At 44.9% G+C, this 19,777-nt stretch overlaps 1 protein-coding gene across 1 annotated transcript in view; it reads left to right on the plus strand.

The window, feature by feature from the left end:
• Positions 1-19,777, plus strand: part of SYCP2L (synaptonemal complex protein 2 like) — a 1,791,741-nt gene that overhangs the window by 799,353 nt on the left and 972,611 nt on the right. Inside the window, exon 19 of the mRNA XM_086966882.1 lies at positions 19,298-19,355. Coding sequence (XP_086823008.1) covers positions 19,298-19,355 — 58 coding nt within the window. The remainder of the gene's footprint in view (positions 1-19,297; positions 19,356-19,777) is intronic.

Below are 19,777 nucleotides of genomic sequence, written 5' to 3' on the forward strand. Positions count from 1 at the left end.
ATATATATATATATATATATATATATATATATATATATATATATATATATTACCTACTGGCGGTCGCCAGTAGGTATATATAGTTAGAATTTTCAAAAATCCCATAGGGAAAAAATCCTATGTCTAATAACTTTGGCGTTTGTGTACGGAATCAGCTGATATTTTCAGGAAAATGGCACATTTTGTTTCTGAGCAGCTCCTGTAAATTTGGGGGGGGGTTCGTCAAGGGGGGGGCCGAGAAAAAAGGGGGGTCCCAAAACGCGTTTTTCCCATGTTAATTTCCATAGGGCGGTTGGCCTCACTTTTAGCTCGAACGGCTGAATGGATTTCCACGAAACTTGGCAAAATTGTAGGGACTGTTAGCCCGATGTGCCTTTGCTAGGTCTCAATATATGTGCTTCAGTGGATTTTGAGAAATTAACGTTTAAAACAAGATATATATCTGTAACAGCGCTCCGGGTAGCGCTCCGGTTCGCGAACTTTTCGCGTATCGGAACTTTGCGTTGCGAAGCTGATTGGCTCTCCGGTGTCTGTCAACATTCTAAACAGTCCGGCGCGGCCGCCATCTTGTCTCTCGGTAGGATCGAGAGACAAGAGGAGGCCAAAACAAAGGGGGAAATTACGATAAGGGGGCATAGTAGATCCTCGTTGACCCCCTAGGTTTTATGTGGAGGTTTTAAAAGGGCCCAGCTAGCGGTGGCTGGCAGGACGTGTGGGGGCGCCCCTTCCTTGGCCACGAAAGGAGCGAAAGGCAGCAGATTGCTGGCACGGGTCCGACAGGCCCAAGGACTTGGCCGTAGCCCTGGAGTCCTTAAAGCGCTCAAAGTGTCACCAAAGAGGCGACAGCCATCAAACAGCATGTCCATAAGGGTGTTTTGGACATCAGCAGAAAGTTGGCAGACCTCAGCCAGGCGTGGCGTTGAATCGCCACCGTCAATGCAATTGCTCTACCTAGCGAGTCCTTTGTATCCAGTCTACATCGGATAGAATACTGTGCCGCATCTCGACCCTCCGCAAGGGCTTGGGCGAGTTTAGTCCGGGCCGCCTCCGGACATTGTGGCAGCACAGTCGCGACCGTGTCCCACAGAGAGTGGGTATAACGACCCAAGAGGCACGCGGTGTTAACTGACCACAACCCCAAACTTAGGGAGGAGAACATTTTCTTTCCGTACTGTTCGTACCTCTTGGATTCCGGATCGGGGGAGCCATCGGGAATGCGGCCTGGGAGTTAGAGGCCTGGATGACTAGGCTCTCGGGGGTGGGGTGGGTGGACAGGAAGCAAGGGTCGCCCGGAGCCAGGCGGTGGCGTCTGGCCACGTTCCCATCTACAGGCGGACCTGTAGCAGGCCTGGACCAAGTGCCCAGAAGAACGTCAGATAAGGCATTATTAAATGGCAGAGAGGCTCCAAGGAGCTTACCTGCGGTTTAAGGACCTCAGTGAGGAGGTTAGTCCTCACGGCCGCGAGGGGGAGTTCAAGGGATAAGGCCTTGGCCACCCGCATCAACACCACACTATAGAAAGCCCCCTCCTCGGTAGCCACGGTATGGGGGGGAGACAAAACCAGTGTCTGGCGAAGTGTCCAGACCATTGGCATCCCCAAGCACACCTGCCCAGTCCTGGTAAGGCTGACACTCACGTGTCAGAGGGTCCTCAGACCCCTCCCAATCCTTCTCGCCACCCATCTCCTGATACTCAGGGTCAAAGGATGGGGCCGGGTCATAGAAGTAAAAATCTCCTAGCGGCGTCGAATACTCGCGTGCCGGACCCGAATCGAGGGTAGGACCGGGGATGGCGTTGTCCTGGGATGGTGCCGGGGGCGACACCCAGGAGGTCGGCGCCGGCGGGTTCGTAAGGCCGACCGGCTACGATCCGGATTCTGAGCTGGATCCTGCAGGGCCCTGTGGCGCCGGGACCAAAGTCGCCGATGGCGCTGGGGCCGAAGCACCCAATGGTGCCGGGACCAAAGCACCTGGCCCGCATGGGGACCCAGACAGGGCCGCAGGGCTCGAAGGTGCCGCAGAACCCGACGGAGGAGCGAGAGACCTCATGGCCATGAGGAAGGCCTCGATCTCCTCCGGCGTCGCATTCTGCCCAGAGACCGGCAGGTATGGAGCAGGCCGTGATGCCTGTGGTGGAGCCGCGTGAGCGGTGTCTTCCGAACCCCCGGCCGCCTCGTGTGAGAGTCGGGGGGAGTCATAAGAGCGATGTCGCCTCTTTGACTTCTTCTTGTGCCTCTTACCTGAGGACTTGGAGCCCAAGGAATGATGACGGCTCTGTCCCCGCGACCGGTCCCTCAACCTCCTTCCCGACTGGGACATCGAACGGCGCGGGGACGACTGCCGGACCTTGAGGCTCTTGCGGGACCGCTCCCGCCTAGCCTTCGACGTCAAAGCCCGGCAGTCGGGGCACGACTTGTTGTCGTGGTCGGGCCCTAGGCAATGAAGGCACCGGCGATGGAGGTCGGTAACTGACATCAGCCGGCTGCAGTCGAGGCAGGGTTTGAACCCGGGCATCCCTACCGGCACCGTCTGAGTCGGTCGACTCGAAAAGCAGATCAAAAAGTTTAGTCAAAAAGTGACTAAATGGTACCACATTCTCCAGACCTGCGCTTGCTGGCGTGGAAAAAATAAGAACTGACTTCAGCGCGCGTGGGCGGCGTCTAAGTACTCCGACGTCATCCCGGCGCCGACGACGGACGCGGAGCTGTAGACCATGCTTACCGACGTGCAGGGGTACTGCTACACAAAATTTTCCAGATACAGTGTGACGCTTGGGGATATTCTAAGATAAGGAATCTAATACCAACCTGTTTCTTTCAGATACATTATTACATGTAATGAACATGTTTATTACAATTTGTGAGAACATTTAGAATTCTGAAGCAGTTGGTTGCTGTAAACACAAAGGTATGTGTGCAACACAATACAGTCCAATAAATTTCCCCAGACAACAGTGCTATCTACCAGACTCAACATAAGAACACAACTAAGAATGAATACCAGAGGGCCTGAGAACCTTAAAGGTCCAACTGGTGTACCAAGGACATCCCAGTTACTGGTCAGTACCCAAAAGAGTTACGCTCAAGACTCGAGCAAAAGGATATGTTTATCCAAAGTCTATCCCTCACTCATACCATAAGACAAATACATTTACCAAATTTACTCTCTGAAGAATGTTCAGCCTTGTGATGTTGGCCTATTGACCAAGCTAATCTCAATTAGTCCTGTCTTCTACCCAGAATCAATAAAATAGCCACATAGACTCTGAGTAGCCAGGAATGTCAGACATGGTTGAATACTAGACAACCCTTCACCCAGCATTAACTTAAAAGAAAAATAGACAAATGAGCAAGTGTATATTCTAAACTCATTCTAAAATAAAGACCTTAAAACCCTTAGAGAAATGTAGCCGTAGTGAATGAACAACTGGTAGAGACGTTGTTGTTCCACTTAAACAGAAAAATACTTTATGAAAATTATGGACATAAGTGGTGGAAGGTTATATGGTGATTAAAAAACAATTTAGATATATATTGAATGACTTGCAATGTTGCTCCTAATTAAGAAAGTCACAATACACAATTTTGACACTACATTTTAGGGGGTCTAATTTTAGCAACATAGAAAAAGACATCAAGCTGCATCAGCCTATTAAGCCAATATGCAATTATAGACACTACAGAAAATTATGGAACTAATGCTTATATTTGAAGCACAAGCTAAAGATGGTGGATTTCAAAGAAAAATAATTGTTTAACTAAACTCCGCGACTTAAACAATGTTTGGCAAATCCAGTACAGCACTACCCATACACATGAGTTATACGTTTTGATGGTTAGTGATACTGTCAAAACAAGCATACATGACTACAAAGACCAACTTAAAAGCACTAAGTATGAAATACTGTTCACTCTCACCCTACACAATAATCCAAAAACATTGTTAGAGTACAGGAGGTAGGAAACAAAACTGTCAAGAGTGAGAGCCTGAACGCAGCGGGAAGTGGTGGGAGGAATATCAAAATCTCAGTGGGGCCTCCATGACCCACACCCCCTGTTGCTCTGGTGGGTAAAACACTTGTATGGGTGATTCAGACCCTCTCTATGCATGCACTTGAGGCTAACTGATGCACATGATGCCCAGGTAGTTCATGGACCAATCGAAAGAGTAGATCCAAATCTTCCATACCATGAGCAACAGCATCTTGTACTTCGAGAAAGGTAGTTCTGCTTCCATACATACAGCTTCTATTTCTAATCTTTTAACCTTTTTCTTTGTTTTACAAGCACCTGACTGAGCAATAACGCACCACACTGCAATTATTCTAGAACTTAGGAATTATTCAGATAAACTTTGTGATATATGGAAAATTTAGATTCTCAACTGTAAGCACTGCTGGACTTGGCCCACTTTGCAGGGTCATCCCTAAACTCATTGCTTTAACCTCTCCTGTTTTCTGAATTTTGTTTTAGTTGTCTTCAGGACTCTGTGCACTTTAATACTGCTAATTAGTGTTAAAGTCCTTCTGCTCACTCCTTTAAACATGGTAAAATTGCCTTACACCTTATTGGCTTATTTAGTTTACACAGAAGCCCATAATAAAGTTGCATACAATATACCCAGGGCTATTGAATACTACTAGTGGGCATGCAGCAATTATTTTGCCACCCACTTAAGTAGCCCTTTAAAACTGTCTCCGGCCTGCCATTGCAGCATGTGTACAATTTTAAGCTACCAAATCGACCAAGCAAAATAAACTCCTTGCCATGCCTAAAACCCCTTTTTTAATACATGTCACCCCTAAGGCAGGCCTTAAACATCCCATAGGGCAGAATGCAGTGTATTTAAAATGTTGGACATGTACTTTTAAGTTTTCCTGATAATGGGAACTCTCACAAATTCATTTTGTACTACTGTGAGGCCTACCTCTCCCACAGGATAACATTGAGTTACCTTACTAAAAGTAATTCGTAATCCCTTTTGTTTGGGAAGAGGTAGAAATATTATGTGTGATTCCTAAAGAATTGTATATTTAAATCCTCTTTAGTGATAGTCATATCTTCAGTCAGGTTAGCATGCCGAAGGATCCGGTTATAGCAAATATGTTCCACCTCCGGATGTCACCAACACACTGAGATATATAAATATACAGGGCGTTCGAGCGATCGGGCGAGGGAAGGAAAGGAAGGGAACAGTGGGAAGGGAAGCTGTAAGAGAAAAAACACCTCTGGTTATAACAGACACAATACTTTCTACTCATTTCATTCTCGCTAAAGTTTGGTAAATTCCCCTGAAAATCTTATGTCCCCTGCTTCAGCAGAGATGTTCCAACTTCACCATATGTCTTCCTTTCCTAATCGACACAAGAAACACTTTAGTATATTATAATAAGTGTATTTCAATGTATGTGTATGTTGATTGCATGTATCCTATTACTCACCCTCTAGATGTTAACAGTCACACCATAACTGGAAATGCTCAAATACCATTGATGTCAATTGATTCTTGACATTAGTTTCCATTTAGCACACCAGTAAAGTAACCACACATCGGGGTATCCCTTCCATAAATTGCAATATAGTCATAGGCTTTCCCTGGATTCCGTCATCCAGTAATGACAGGCAAAAATCCCTTTATTGTAATGCACAAACACGGTAAGATGTAGTGCTTTTTACCACAATCTTCCGCGTTGAATAGTATTTACCAATATCCAAAGTTATCCTCCAAATACGGTAAGGCGTAGTTAAATTCACTACCGCCTTCCGCTTTGGCACTTGTAATCAGAGAGTCACCTAATATATGTTCCCTGTTTCGTAACGGTAATGCGTAGGAGCCCCCACTGCATTCCGCTTACTCTTGTTCCCGTGAAACACAATCCAGTAGGATAGCCTCAGACTCGACTTTCCTAAGTACAAATAGAGGGCAGAGGGCTCATCCGATAATTGAACTGCATGAAAATCCAAACAAAGCTCGGAAACCATAGCCCTTCGAACGGGGCGCAAAGTAAACACCGTACCTTACTAAGCTGAACGCCACTTCCGTGTGGCCTGATGAAACAACATAGGAATGCCAGCCATCAACTCGCGTGCAACAGCTCTCGCAGCAAACAAACAAAATCACGTACAGCGTTCTCTCTATATCAGAGTAGCGTCGCGAAGGCTCATGGGATTTGTAGTTTCTCCTAGCAGTTAGGCAGTCACACCAGGCTAAATCCTGACATCTTCAGCCACAATTCTGAAAATGCTACTTTTAGAAAGTTGCTAAAGCTTAAGGAGTTAGGTCCTGGGACGTGGGAGGAGCTGGACCATATTACAATCGATTACCATACAATTTGCCCCTCTCACACTTCTTTGTTGCTTGTTAATGCAAGCACATAAATCAGGGCTACTTCTGATTATGTAGGTTTATTTAATTTAACCGTTTACTTTTCTACATTCAAATACAAAAATGGATTTCTGTTACATGTATGAGAAACACACGAAACATATAACAATTAATCAAAAAATATGCAAATCATGAATGACTACACATTAATTACAAGAACATTAAGTCCAAAACAATTTTATATTGTGTTATGTTTCGTGTGTTTCTCATACATGTAATAGAAATCAATTTTTGTATTTGAATGTCGAAAAAGTAAACGGTTAAATTAAATGAACCTACATAATCAGAAGTATCCCTGATTTATGTGCTTGCATTAACAAGCAGCAAAGAAGTGTGAGAGGGGCAAATTGTATGTTAATCGACTTTTAGAAAGTTGGCCTTTTCTTGTCCTACCCATTTGGTGCCTGTTTCTTAGGTCATATGACTAGGTGTAGTTGGCAGTTGGCCATTACATATTCTTCCCTGACAGCCACACAATAGGGGTACGATGGCAAGATGGGCCAGCTTGGCAGAATGCTGGGGCGGAGCTGTGCACAGTCTCACTAGCTCTTCAAAGACATTTCCTCAGCACACACACAAATAACATCATACAAGCCTTTTGTACCCCCAGACATCATGGCACCATGTTGGGGAAGAAGGACATTCAAATACCATCTGTGCGGGGTGGACCCTAGATTTTTTTTACACTTTGAAGGTGGTACAAGATATAAGATTAGGACCCTCATACCCAGATTTCAGTTCATTACTGGGCCTGAAGATGAATCTGAGAACTGCCCACCTACCTGCGGCTTGTGTACTTCAGAGCACTGGCCTGCTACACCAAGAGGACTGCTCAGCTTCCTCCTGAAGCCTGCTCTGCTGCTTGAGACCTGCTTGAACCCAGGGCCACCAGAGTGACTCCAAGGGCTAGTTAGCTGGCCTCCTGATCAGAGCTTCAGTAACAGAAAAGGCTCCAACCATCTGGATCCCACACAGGGACCCAGCTTGAGGGAGTCCAGACTGGCATCCCCGTCCATCATTATGAAGGGGACAGAGTTTGCTTGTATTCTGTTTATTAAAAGTTTAACATAAATCAATACAAGACTTGTTTAAAATGACATCCACTGTGCATAAGTAACACAACATATGAGCACCTCCTTAGGTAAGAATGTACAGATGTTACAACTCATTGAGAGCCGATACAGGTGGAGGGCACCCTCTGCAGGAAAACCCCATTTAAGAAAACATGTTACAAACCCAAGAACAAAAAAAATTTCAATCCCATTAAGGTCATGATGCATCCCAGGGAACTTCTAGTCCTGCACAGTGTAAGAGTAGCGCAGGAGGGGGTCCCATATTGAGGAAGGCAGGTCGCCGGGTAAGGGCTGAGAATTGCTCTCACTGTCAAAGTGGCTAATGAGACACCTAGGCAAAGAGCTGCAGTGAAGCTTAGGCAGAGTGAAGCATGTGTATTCCAGGTGAGAGACGTAGTTAAGTAGTGGTTGCTAAATACGTGCAAATTTGGTAACAGTATGGCCAGTTTGCGATAGCTGCTTCATTGCAGTAACATGCAGAGGTGCGTAACCATAGGGCAGTGGGTGGGTGGGGGGGGACTGGAGCCTTTTTCCAGGCAGGCGCAATCAGTTGTTTGGTAGCACCCAACATTTGGCTAATTCGTCTCAAATCAGTATGTCATTGCTTCAAAATCGAGAGGTTGGATGGCCAGTATAACAGTGGTATATGAGATAGGGAGTAGAAATTCAACCATGCTCTTAATGTCCCAGAATATCCATCCAGTACATAGGAATGAGAGAGTAAAAGCACCAGATGTGACAGAAATCTCCAGGCTCCTTACCGCAATGCCATCAGAGGGTAGAAGATATAGGATAAATATTGTGGAGGCATATTGGGGTATAGTACCCCTGAGCCATGAGCTTGTAGCAGTTTCATTGGAGGATACTTCTGTCTGTCTTAGGGATGTAATACTTAAGAGTTTGACACTTTCTTGGGAGATGCCCTCAGAAGTGCTGGTTTGCCATTGCGTTTGGTATGCGTGAATGCAGGGATTTGTAGAATGCAGAAGCACATGGTAGGTTTAAGATATCATTCCCCTGGAGACTTCATATGCCCTAAGTTCCCAAAGGGCGTGTAAGGTCTCATGGTCCCTGAACTTTGGGGCAGTGGAATGCCTACTGGATCAACTGTCAATATTACAGTGGCATTGGTTGAGGGAGTTTGAAGTCAAATTTGCATTGGTCAAAGGATTTAATAGTGTTTCCCAAGAAGTCGTCACATGGGATTCCACACTCAAGAGCCTTCCAGCTAGGGAAAGTGTGAGGGTCAATGTCCTGAGTGAAGTCTGGGTTACGGGCTATTAAATTATGTGGGGAGAAAGAAAGTGGCGAGGCCTCTTTTAAGGGCTTGTTAGTCCCATATCTCAATGACTGTCTTAGCGGGAGTAAGTATGTAGGTGCTCATAGACCTGCTGTGCTTAGGGAGCCAATCCAAGTCCCATAAGGGTGAAATGCCATTGCTCCATCCATGTGGAGCCAGTGTTTGTTGCTCTCACATACAACCCACTTAAGAAATGAGTGTATATGGGCTGTCCAGAAGTATTCGAGGAGGTTAGGGCAAGCTAAGCCACCTTTGTGTCTGGGTAGCATTAACAAAGAGTTAGAGAGCCTGGGTCATTTACCACTCCTTATGAAGGAATGGATGTCATGCTGTAGGCACAGGATATCATTGAGGGGATGAGTGTGTGGGTCAGCATTGAAAAAGGTAAAGGATGCGGGAAGGACATTTATTTTTATAACATTGATGCAGTCCAGCCATGAGACATACAGTGGTTTCCAGGACCGGAGGTCCTCATCTATGGACTGGTGATGCTCTGGCCAATTAGCTTGTGTCCAGGAGGATAGTGTGGAAGTTAAGACCCAGATACCGAATTGTGCAGTGGGGCTAGTCTTTGGAGTTCGAGGATGTCTTGATGGGGTATGTTGAGATATGTCATATGATCTGGTCATATTGATCTTGTAGCCGGACAAAGGCAGAGAGGCAATTTAGAACCTCAGGTAGGGATGTGGTGGGTAGCGTGAGAGTTACAGAGGTCATCAGCAAAGAGGCTTATTTTGTGGGTTCAGCCTCCAAAATTAATGCCCGCCACCCCTGCCATTCACTGAATAGTAAAGGCTAGTGCTCGACTGCCAGAGCGAAAAGTAGGGGTGATAGTGGAGGGGTGCCCTGAGAGAAATGAATGGAGCTCTATTGTGACAATTGACACAGATGTCGGCAGTTGGATCTATATACAACCCCATGATCCTGGTGATCATCCGACACCCAAGACCCATCTTAAACAGGACCTCCCAGAGGAAGACCCAGCTCACTCTGTGAAAAGCCTTTCTTCATCAAGCAAGAGAAGGCAATTTGGAATGTTGTCAGTGGTATTTCTCGGCCAGATGTGCAATCCAGCTTATGTTAACCACTTACGGCCTGTTTGATAAAACCAGCCTGGTCAAGATCTATGATGATGTTGGCGAAGATCTTCAAAAAGATATTTACATCGGTGTTCGGGAGGTCTATGGGATGATAGGAAGAGACTAGCGTATGGTCTTTCCCCAGTTTGGGAATGAGGGTACTCTCAGCAGCGGCCATGGTGAGCGTGATCCCTGTGTTTTGAGTTAAAGACTTAAACAGTGACAACAGCTGATCCTGTACACTAGGGAGGAATGTTCTGTAAAAGTTAACAGAGAGCCCATTTGAGCCCGGCCTTTTCCTGGTAGGGAGCTCATAAAAGGCTTGGTAGAGCTCTGTGGCTGTAATAGGAGTGCAGCGTGGTGAGTATCAATTGGGGACCTGTCACAATCCAGTAGATAAGCGACTGTTTTCTCCTGAGGGATTACATATTGTCTGTACAGGGCTTGTTAGCAGTCATGGAATGCCTGTTGCTTGGCTCTGTGTGTAGTTTTCCAGGTGGCATCACCATTCTGGATTTTAGGAACATGAGCCTTAGCCTGCAGGTGACTTAATTTACAGCCCAGTTACGAACCAATCTTGTTGCCTCCTCCCCATATCCCACCTGTTTCAAGGCCATAAGGGACTGCTCTGCTTTGATATCTTGTGCACCCTCAGCTGTCCTCAGAGTATCAAGAGCTGTCACTTGTTGAGTCTGTTGAGGGTCATTTGGTCAAACCTCTCGGGAGCTTTATTCTCAGCAACAATATTCATCTCTACCATCCTGTCTTTCCTTGCTCTAGCAATGACAATGATCAAGTCCATCACCCGATAGTAGCCTTCTATCTATCTATCCCAAAGCGTATGGAGTGGTGTGTCCGGGAGGACGTAGAAATCAAAATCTGCAATCCCCATTCGGATCTCTGATGTATCTACTTGGTTTCTAAGGAGGTACGTTGGAAGCACCATCTTGGAGGACCCCCACTGGGCCCTGAACCACCAGACCATACCAGCTTTTAACATGTGCATGGCTCGAAATGGAGATGGCTAGAAATGGAGATGTCGGAGATTGCTAGATTGTCAAGGTCGTGGAGGAGGGAGTGTGTGCAAAAGACATAGTCCATGCAAGAATAGGAGGTGTGAAAGTGAGAGTAGAATGAGTAGTCTTGTAAGTCAGGGTACCTATGACGCCAAGTGTTTAACCCACTATTCCACTATGTCGTGTTTGAGTTGGGCAGACTTTGCACCCATTCCCTGAAAGGATGCCGTGCTTCAATCTAACTCCAGTGTTAAACTACATTGAAGTCACCTTCCACTGTAACATCTCCCTACACCTCAGCCAGTCGGTCTCAAAGGATTCCCCTAAAGTAATGGTCCTGCGCTTGTTTGGAGGCTTACAGATTAAGCAGGGTGAGGGAGCGGATGCCCCTTATGATATTACATTTTAAAAAGCCATCTTCCTTGTATTTGACAGCCTTTAAGACTATGGTTCAAAATCCCACCTTGCACAGGAAGGCCACACCCAGCGTTTTGGTAGGAGCATGGGCTCAGAAATGATTGAGATATTTTGAATGGGACATGCAGTGGCTTTCCTCCCTCAGGAGGTGAGTCTCCTGAAAAAAGAGGGCGCCTGGGGCTTCTTAGAGAAAGTATCGCCAAAACTGAATGCATTTGTTAGGTGACTTCAGGCTCAAAGCATTTAGGGAGAGCAATTTAGCGTTGTGGGCTGTTCCCATGACAGGGGTGAGCACGCACAACTAGTGGAGCGGGGGATGAGCCCAGATCGGGACCTGGCAGGGGTACATTGGAACGAGGGAGTGCTATCTCCAGTGCAGGTGGGGGGGCATCCGGGTGGCCACAGGCCACAATGGGATTCTGTCAGCTGGGTCAAGGAAGGAGAAGGGTCATTATAATGTGAGTCTGAAAACAATCAAGACACTTTTAGAGGTGAATACAGTCCCCTCCCACGACCCTAAAAAAATGTGTCACAAAAAAACCGGGCCAATGGGGCCCAACAATGTGTTTCATATTCCGTGGAGATTGGTGTTGATGCTCACAGATCCCACTTGAGGAGTCACCCTCCTGGAGTACAAAGCAAGGCAAGCTATTGAGAATGTCTTCTGTCCCAACAACTGAAAGTCAGTCAATTGAGGAGGCCGCAGGTTGCATATAGGCAAGTGGTTTCAGTCATTCTCCTGACCCCTGTGGACTGCTTTAGCCAGAAAATGATGTCCCTAGAGCATCAGAGCTGAATCAGAACAGTGTGTGTCATTTTCGTATGAAGGTGTGGTGGTGGGTCAGTGTCCCTGCTAGCCGGTCATTCCCCATGCTTTGCAAGAGAGTTATGTCCTGCTTGGCCTTCTGCAGCTTGTTGTTCTTTTACTGCTTGTCATGTTGAGATAGCACCGTGCTCCAGACTGTATGCCATCCTTCCCGAAGTATCCCCCGAGGTGGGAATGAGAGACTTCTAGGTGCGTTTTCAGGAATATCCAGCATTTTCTTTGCCTCAGCTAGGGAGTGCGGGGACTTCCGTTTCCCTTTCCAGAGAAGCTAAGAGGGCAAAGTGATGACCCCATTGGTAGAGAACTTCTGATTCCCTTAGCTTATCCGTGATAGGCTTGTATTCTCGCCACACGCTTAGTATAACCAGAGATGGGTCTTGGCGGAGTTGGATGATATGTCCACAGAAGATCAGGTTCGCTTCCCCCTGGAGGTTCGTAGGATTAATTATTTTTCAATGAAGTAGTAAACCCTTTTTAGGATGTCTGGGGCTGAGTCTGAGAACCCTGCGACACCTGGTGGGCCCTATCCACGTTCGATGAGGAAGCTTCCCTGTCACCACCGATCATGTGTAAGAGCTCCATAGTAAAGGCCATGATATTGTCACCCTTTGCACCCCCTGGATTTGCCAGATATGGATGTTGTGATGGTGACTTCTATTTTCTAGGTCTTCGTGCTTAGCTTGTAATTCCATCTGTGCTCCTCAAACATTGCCTCTCTGCGCCACAGCATCTCCTAGTCTTCTGCACAGGAGTCCATTGTTCATTTTATGAGAGTTCTGCGTGTAGGTTTTTAGAGTGTTCAGAAATGTGGCGCTCAACTTGTTATGGTAGGATAATAATAGATGAGTTCTCAAAAGGATATTTTGGTTGGTGCTTCTTGGCCAGAGGAAAACCTTAACCTCTGTAAAGAAAATGAAGGACAAGGAGCCTCCTTCTCTGTGAATTGCGCAAAAGTCCAGAGCACACAGTAAGCATAAACAGACTGGTTTGTCTGAGAGTAGCAGAAGTAAGGATAGTTCCAGACAAAGCGTATAGTTTCAAAAGGTTTTATTCACCCACAGTGTTCCCAGCCTGGGAAGAACTGTGAAACACAAGTCCAGCCGACACGTGTTTCGTCAAAACATATGGCTGTGACTCTTCAGGGCTGGAAGAAATAACCAAAATCATAATTAAAATAAGAGTCAAATGAAAATCACAGTTGCGTCACTGTGTTAAGGGGGGTCACCCGTGATGTGGAAACCAACACAGAAGGGGTGGGAAGAGGGAAAAAGTTTTTTTGTGTATTTAGTATTTTCTGAAGTTTAATCAAATCTAACAGAAAAAACACACTGTAGGTAGCTAGTGTCAGAGACAGAACCATTGTGTGGTGACTTACGGCGCATTGGGTGTATATACAGGTCATCAGTCTGGGTATACGACACATACTTGGTAACGTGCAAAAGTGTGGTGAGGCTACAATGCTTGGTATAAGAAAACATAAGTAAACTCAGTAGAACATCCGGCGAGTCACGAGATAAACACACTTAATAATGTCGAATTGCACAGATATACACGGTGATTTAGGTAGAAATTGGTTCTCATAGTTTCAGAACAAAATCCATTGTTACTGCGACCTAAGCGGCAAAGTTTAAGGAAGAAATGTGCTTCAAAATTAATTGAGATGCGCATAATTGTTGCCTGTGGGGAAAGGTAGGGGAATATACAGTGACAAACTCGTAAACATTTCAGAAGTCTAGTTTCCGACAAGATAAACAATTGTTATTGCGATATAACGGGCAAACTTTTAGGAGCAATGTGCCTCATAACTTTTGCGATGTGCGTAATAGCTTCCTGTGGAAAAAAGAGGGGGAAATTGTAAAATGGCAAACTCGTAAATATTACAAAAGGTCTCAACCCAGCATCGTGTTTCACACTTCCAGAATGATGTCCATATGAGATGTGATTCTAATGGTCTCCGTCCGTCAGGATATTGCACCCAAACAAACATTTCTTGTAGTGAATTCGGAAAGAAAATACCAATTGTTTACAGTCCAATGTGTTTACCAATTCTTTGCCAGTTCGCAAATGTACGTGCATTATAAAGAAATAAACAGCCGTGATCAGCCAGGAAGCCAAAGCTCAGCACAGCGTGATTCAAAAGATGAGTTGTACTCAGAAACAACAACACAGCCTCTGAGTCCGCTTTGATGCGTTTGACATACAACCCACTCACTAATAGACAGCTGTCTAGTTCCCGTAAGGGGTGAAAAAAGAGTGCATGGTCTGCGCGTTTGAAATCAACTCCACAGAGAAATGATTGGAAATTAGGAATTACGGCATCGACTTTGTGCTCAGTTGCTGAGCCCAAAGCGCTCCATCCAAAACACTAGAGCCTTGTCACCGTTAAAAGGGTAAATTTTGGCTTGGTAAAGTACTGAAAACAAGTTAAAATTAATGAACAGCTGTGAAAAGGGAGAATAAGAGGTCGAGTAAGTGAGAAGAAATTGGTAAAAGGGAATACGGGGGAGCATGAGTACCTGTTGTGAATTGATCGAGGACGTGGTCTGCAGAAGGTGAAATAACTAAGGAAAAGTGAAGTCAGACTTCCCTCTCCGGTGCTCAATTTCAGGACAACAGTAAGAAAAGTAAGAAGAGGAGGAGAACACTCACCGGGGAACCGGTGATAATTCCAACCCGGTCCTAATCGGGTGGTCTAAGACTTAAGAGGGCGGCACCACTAGGGTTGCCGGTGCCGGTCTGAATGTATCAGGACTTGTTGTATCTACAAGTTCTGGAGAGCTGTGGCTGTAAAGGAACAGGGGCATTTATAAAGGGAAGTCCTTGGAATTATCAAATAAGTAGCCCGAAGGTGGACGGAGAATTCAGTTCTTACCCGTGTTTCGCCAAAGTAGTTGCGTCGACCTCAATCGGTTTCCAAGTGCGAGAACACTGATTGAGGCCGGCCACGCCCCTTTTAAGGAAAACAAAACAAAAAGCTAGACCACTCACATGTAGAAACCGGTCAAGAAAGGGAAGAGTTACTTAAAAGAGAGGAGACAAAATCTCCGTGCTTGGTAACCTAGATCTATTGTGATAGATCCAAGTTTCACAGCTGCTCATTAATGACAAGGAGTCATGAAATGTACTCAAGGCCGCTATTGATAAAGCGTGTCTGTGTAAGGACCCCAAAAGTTTGGGTAAAGTCAGTAGTTGAATCAATAGTAATATTAAGCACATATGACCACAAATGTAGCCAAGAAAGCACTAGGTCAAGTGAAAAATAATAATAGGCGTAAATTGAGCGCAAACCGCGCCATATCAAAGGGAATAGTAGGTTCAACCGTAACAGTACACCTAAGCATATTTTGATAAACAAATGAGTAAAAAATGAAAAACAGAAAAAGCAGAGTCACAATAAGCTCCTACATAAATACATTATACTTATATATGCAGCTTTACACGCACTGAATCTGCGACATGTATCTGGATTCACAAGTGTTATAGACTCTCCATTGAACATTCAATTTGGAACAACAGCCGAAGATGCTTGTCTTGAGGGAGAGTTTTTTCAGAATACAAAGGGGGCGCCGCTCCTCAAGTGTCAGGGCCCAAGAAGAAATGTAGTTCATCATCAGTGTTCTAGCCTGTCTTTGCGGTGTCTAGACGCATAATCCAAAGTGCTTCCTCCCTTCTTAGGCGTAGTTCTCTATTTCCACCTCTCACTGTTGCTTCAAGAACATCAATGCCATAGAAGGTGAAGGTTTTGATATTTCCTTGTGAAGGACATGATGCCATGTGCGTTGCCAAGGGGTATCTGGCATCTTGTGTTGCATATGCCCTTGCGTGTTCTCTTATGCGTTCCCTGAGAGGCCTGATGGAACTGCCCACATATCTACTATTGCAAGCACATTCAATGATGTACACTACATATTTCGTATCACAATTGATGTTTGTGTCAATGGTATGCTGTTTTGATCTCTGGTCAGTGAAGGACTTGATGCCATGGTTGGCCCATCTGAACATTGAGCACATCCCACATTTGTAAAAACCCTTTGATTCATGGCATCATGTCCTTCACAAGGAAATATCAAAGCCTTCACCTTCTATGGCATTGATGTTGTTGAAGAAACAGTGAGAGGTGGAAATAGAGAACTACGCCTAAGAAGGGAGGAAGCACTTTGGATTATGCGTCTAGACACCGCAAAGACAGCCCAGAACACTGATGATGAACTACATTTCTTCTTGGGCCCTGACACTTGAGGAGCGGCGCCCCCTTTGTATTCTGAAAAAACTCTCCCTCAAGACTAGCATCTTCGGCTGTTGTTCCAAATTGAATGTTCAATGGAGAGTCTATAACACTTGTGAATCCAGATACATTTCGCAGATTCAGTGCGTGTAAAGCTGCATATATAAGTATAATGTATTTATGTAGGAGCTTATTGTGACTCTGCTTTTTCTGTTTGTCATTTTTTACTCATTTGTTTATCAATATATGCTTAGGTGTACTGTTACGGTTGAACCTACTATCCCCTTTGATATGGCGCGGTTTGCGCTCAATTTTCGCCTATTATTATGTTTCACTTGACCTAGCGCTTTCTTGGCTACATTTGTGGTCATTTGTGCTTAATTTTACTATTGATTCAACTACTGACTTTACCCGAACTTTTGGGGTCCTTACACAGACACGCTTTATCAATAGCGGCCTTGAGTTCATTTCATGACTCCTTGTCATTAATGAGCAGCTGTGAAACGTGGATCTATCACAATAGATCTAGGTTACCAAGCACAGAGATTTTGTCTCCTCTTTTAAGTAACTCTTCCCTTTCTTGACCGGTTTCTACATGTGAGCGGTCTAGCTTTTTGTTTTTTTTCTTTAAAAGGGGCGTGGCCGGCCTCAATCAGTGTTCCTGCACTTGGAAACAGATTGAGGTTGACGCAACTACTTTGGCGAAACACGGGTAAGAACTGAATTCTCCGTCCACCTTCGGGCTACTTATTTGATAATTCCAAGATCTTCCCTTTATAAATGCCCCTGTTCCTTTACAGCCACAGCTCTCCCGAACTTGTAGATACAACAAGTCCTGATACATTCGGACCGGCACTGGCAACCCTAGTGGTGCCGCCCTCTTAAGTCTTAGACCACCCGATTAGGACCGGGTTGGAATTATCACCGGTTCCCGGTGAGTGTTCCCTCCTCTTCTTACTTTTCTTACTGTTGTCCTGAAATTAAGCACCGGAGAGGGAAGTCTGACTTCACTTTTCCTTATTTATTTCACCTTCTGCAGACCACGTCCTCGATCAATTCACAACAGGTACTTATGCTCCCCCGTATTCCCTTTTACCAATTTCTTCTCACTTACTCGACATCTTATTCTCCCTTTTGACAGCTGTTCATTAATTTTAACTTGTTTTCAGTACTTTACCAAGCCAAAATTTACCCTTTTAACGGTGACAAGGCTCTAATGTTTTGGATGGAGCGCTTTGGGCTCAGCAACCGAGCACAAAGACGATGCCGTAATTCCTAATTTCCAATCGTTTCTCTGTGGAGTTGATTTCAAACGCTCAGACCATGCACTCTCTTTTTTCACCCTTTACGGGAACTAGACAGCTGTCTATTAGTGAGTGGGTTGTATGTCAAACGCATCAAAGCGGACTGAGAGGCTGTATTGTTGTTTCTGAGTACAACTCGTCTTCTGAATCACGCTGTGCTGAGCTTTGGCTTCCTGGCTGATCACGGCTGTTCATTTTATATCGTCCACATCCCCCCAATATCTGAGATATCATAGTGCAGGTGCTAGAGGCAAGTCTTGAAATCCCTTTTGAGGGATCCTATTTTAAAGCTAATGTCTTTAGATGTTCAATGTTGTTGAAGAATGGTTCCACAGCGATATAACAGTGCTCTCTTTGGCGGGCTTAAGACACAGCATAAATGGGGAGTTGCTGACTACTTTTTTTAATATCCTTATCCTTTTTCTCTCCGTTTCTAATTACTGTTAATAACAGCTGCTACTATTACCCAAATAAATTGTTCTCCGTTTCTCACCTATGAGAGAATGAAGGACTCTCCCTGCTTAAATTTAAACTTATCTGAGTTTGCGAGTAAATCTTCAGAAAGCGCTCAAGTCATTTGTACTCGATAAATAACAGCAAGATATTGATGAGTGGCAGGCTATTCAAACACAGTGTTGTCAGGTACATTTGCTTCCAGTGAGTCTGAGTAGCCACCTTAGTTGCTGTCTTGTAAGGCTGCCAACCGAGGCATGTAAGCATATGTGGACCTATATAGGGCATGCAACCGTTATGCAAAGAAATACAGCTCCCCATGTGAACTTACTAATAATTGGGCGAACTGGATGGTTCCAGATGGCTATGTGTAATGTGGCCGTAAACAGTTTCATGTGGAGGCATCCGTGTTTCGTAAGTACATTTACGCGCTCTTTTCAGGAATATGATCACTGTCTGAATTGGCTCTGTTGCTCTGAGGAAAGTCACTGGGTTACTTTCACGTGGAAGCTTTTTTTTAAACTTGGTTGAGGTGATGTTTCATGACCCTCGCCACTTTATGCTGACTTGACTCCACCAAATCAAGATGGCGATTCTTGTTTTTATTTATAATCAATACTACTGCTATGTTAGAGCCTAAATAGATCAAGGGTGATCGGACCTCCTAGAGCACCGAATTTTCTGTTTTGAACGTTAGAGAAGTTTGTTTGAAAATTGAAACTGGTTCCAGACCATTTTTGGTATTTGAATTACAAAGCCTATTTAAAATATTTCACTATGCACTTTTTTTTGCGATGAGATGTAATAGTTTTAACTTAACTTCAACGTAGTGGCCAAAATGTAATTCTTTTGTGTTCATACTGAAGTTTTTCAAATTTTTTTTTATTCCCCTGCATGTTACCTTAGAACTCAGTCCTGTTTTTTTGAGGCTCAGCTGTAGAAAATTACTCCATATTTTAACACCTTCGCTGCTACAGGAATTTTCCTGCTGTGCTGCCCTTTTCTGAACAGGGTGTGGTCGTGACTGAACCATTCCGTCATCAGCACAGCTCAACCATGGCTGATGACGAAATGGTTCCGTCACCAGCATCGAAGGGGTTAAAACATTCATTACTAAATTTGTGGACTTGAATTGGACTTTACATCATATATTTTTGTGATTATTCTGCCCAATTTAACATGTATAATACTTTTCCTGTTTTTTTCCCCCTGTTTCACAGTAAAGGACCTACCGAAGTCTTTGAACCTATTGAAATAATTTATGAAGAGCCCACAAAGGTAGGCTATTTACATTAATGAAAGACATGTAGCTGTTCACTCATAGCTCTAGTTGTAGGCTACCAATTTTTAGGGGGAAATGCTACATATTGGAATATATGCTACCCAGGAGAGGACATGCAGGTAAGGGCGGTGGAGGGGGGTGGGGAGAGGGGCGGGGGGAGTCAACAGAAGATGGGGGGGAAATTAATTATTTATTTCCATGCCGTTGTCATCTGTACAGTCCCCCCGCCACCCTACCCCACCGCTCTTCCTATGCGGCCAGCCCCTGATCCTACCCCTGAAAGTAGAAACATATTGGTGGAAGGCAAGATGGGAAAGCTAGCTCATAGGCAGAGCCCAATAAATCTATGCCACTACAGCTATTGTGGCACTTTGACAGACTTGCTGGTTACAGTCCCTCAGCAGAGTTTTTTTTTTTT

Source organism: Lissotriton vulgaris, chromosome 4_1 (assembly GCF_964263255.1).
Source record: "Lissotriton vulgaris chromosome 4_1, aLisVul1.2, whole genome shotgun sequence".
NCBI lineage: Eukaryota > Metazoa > Chordata > Amphibia > Caudata > Salamandridae > Lissotriton > Lissotriton vulgaris.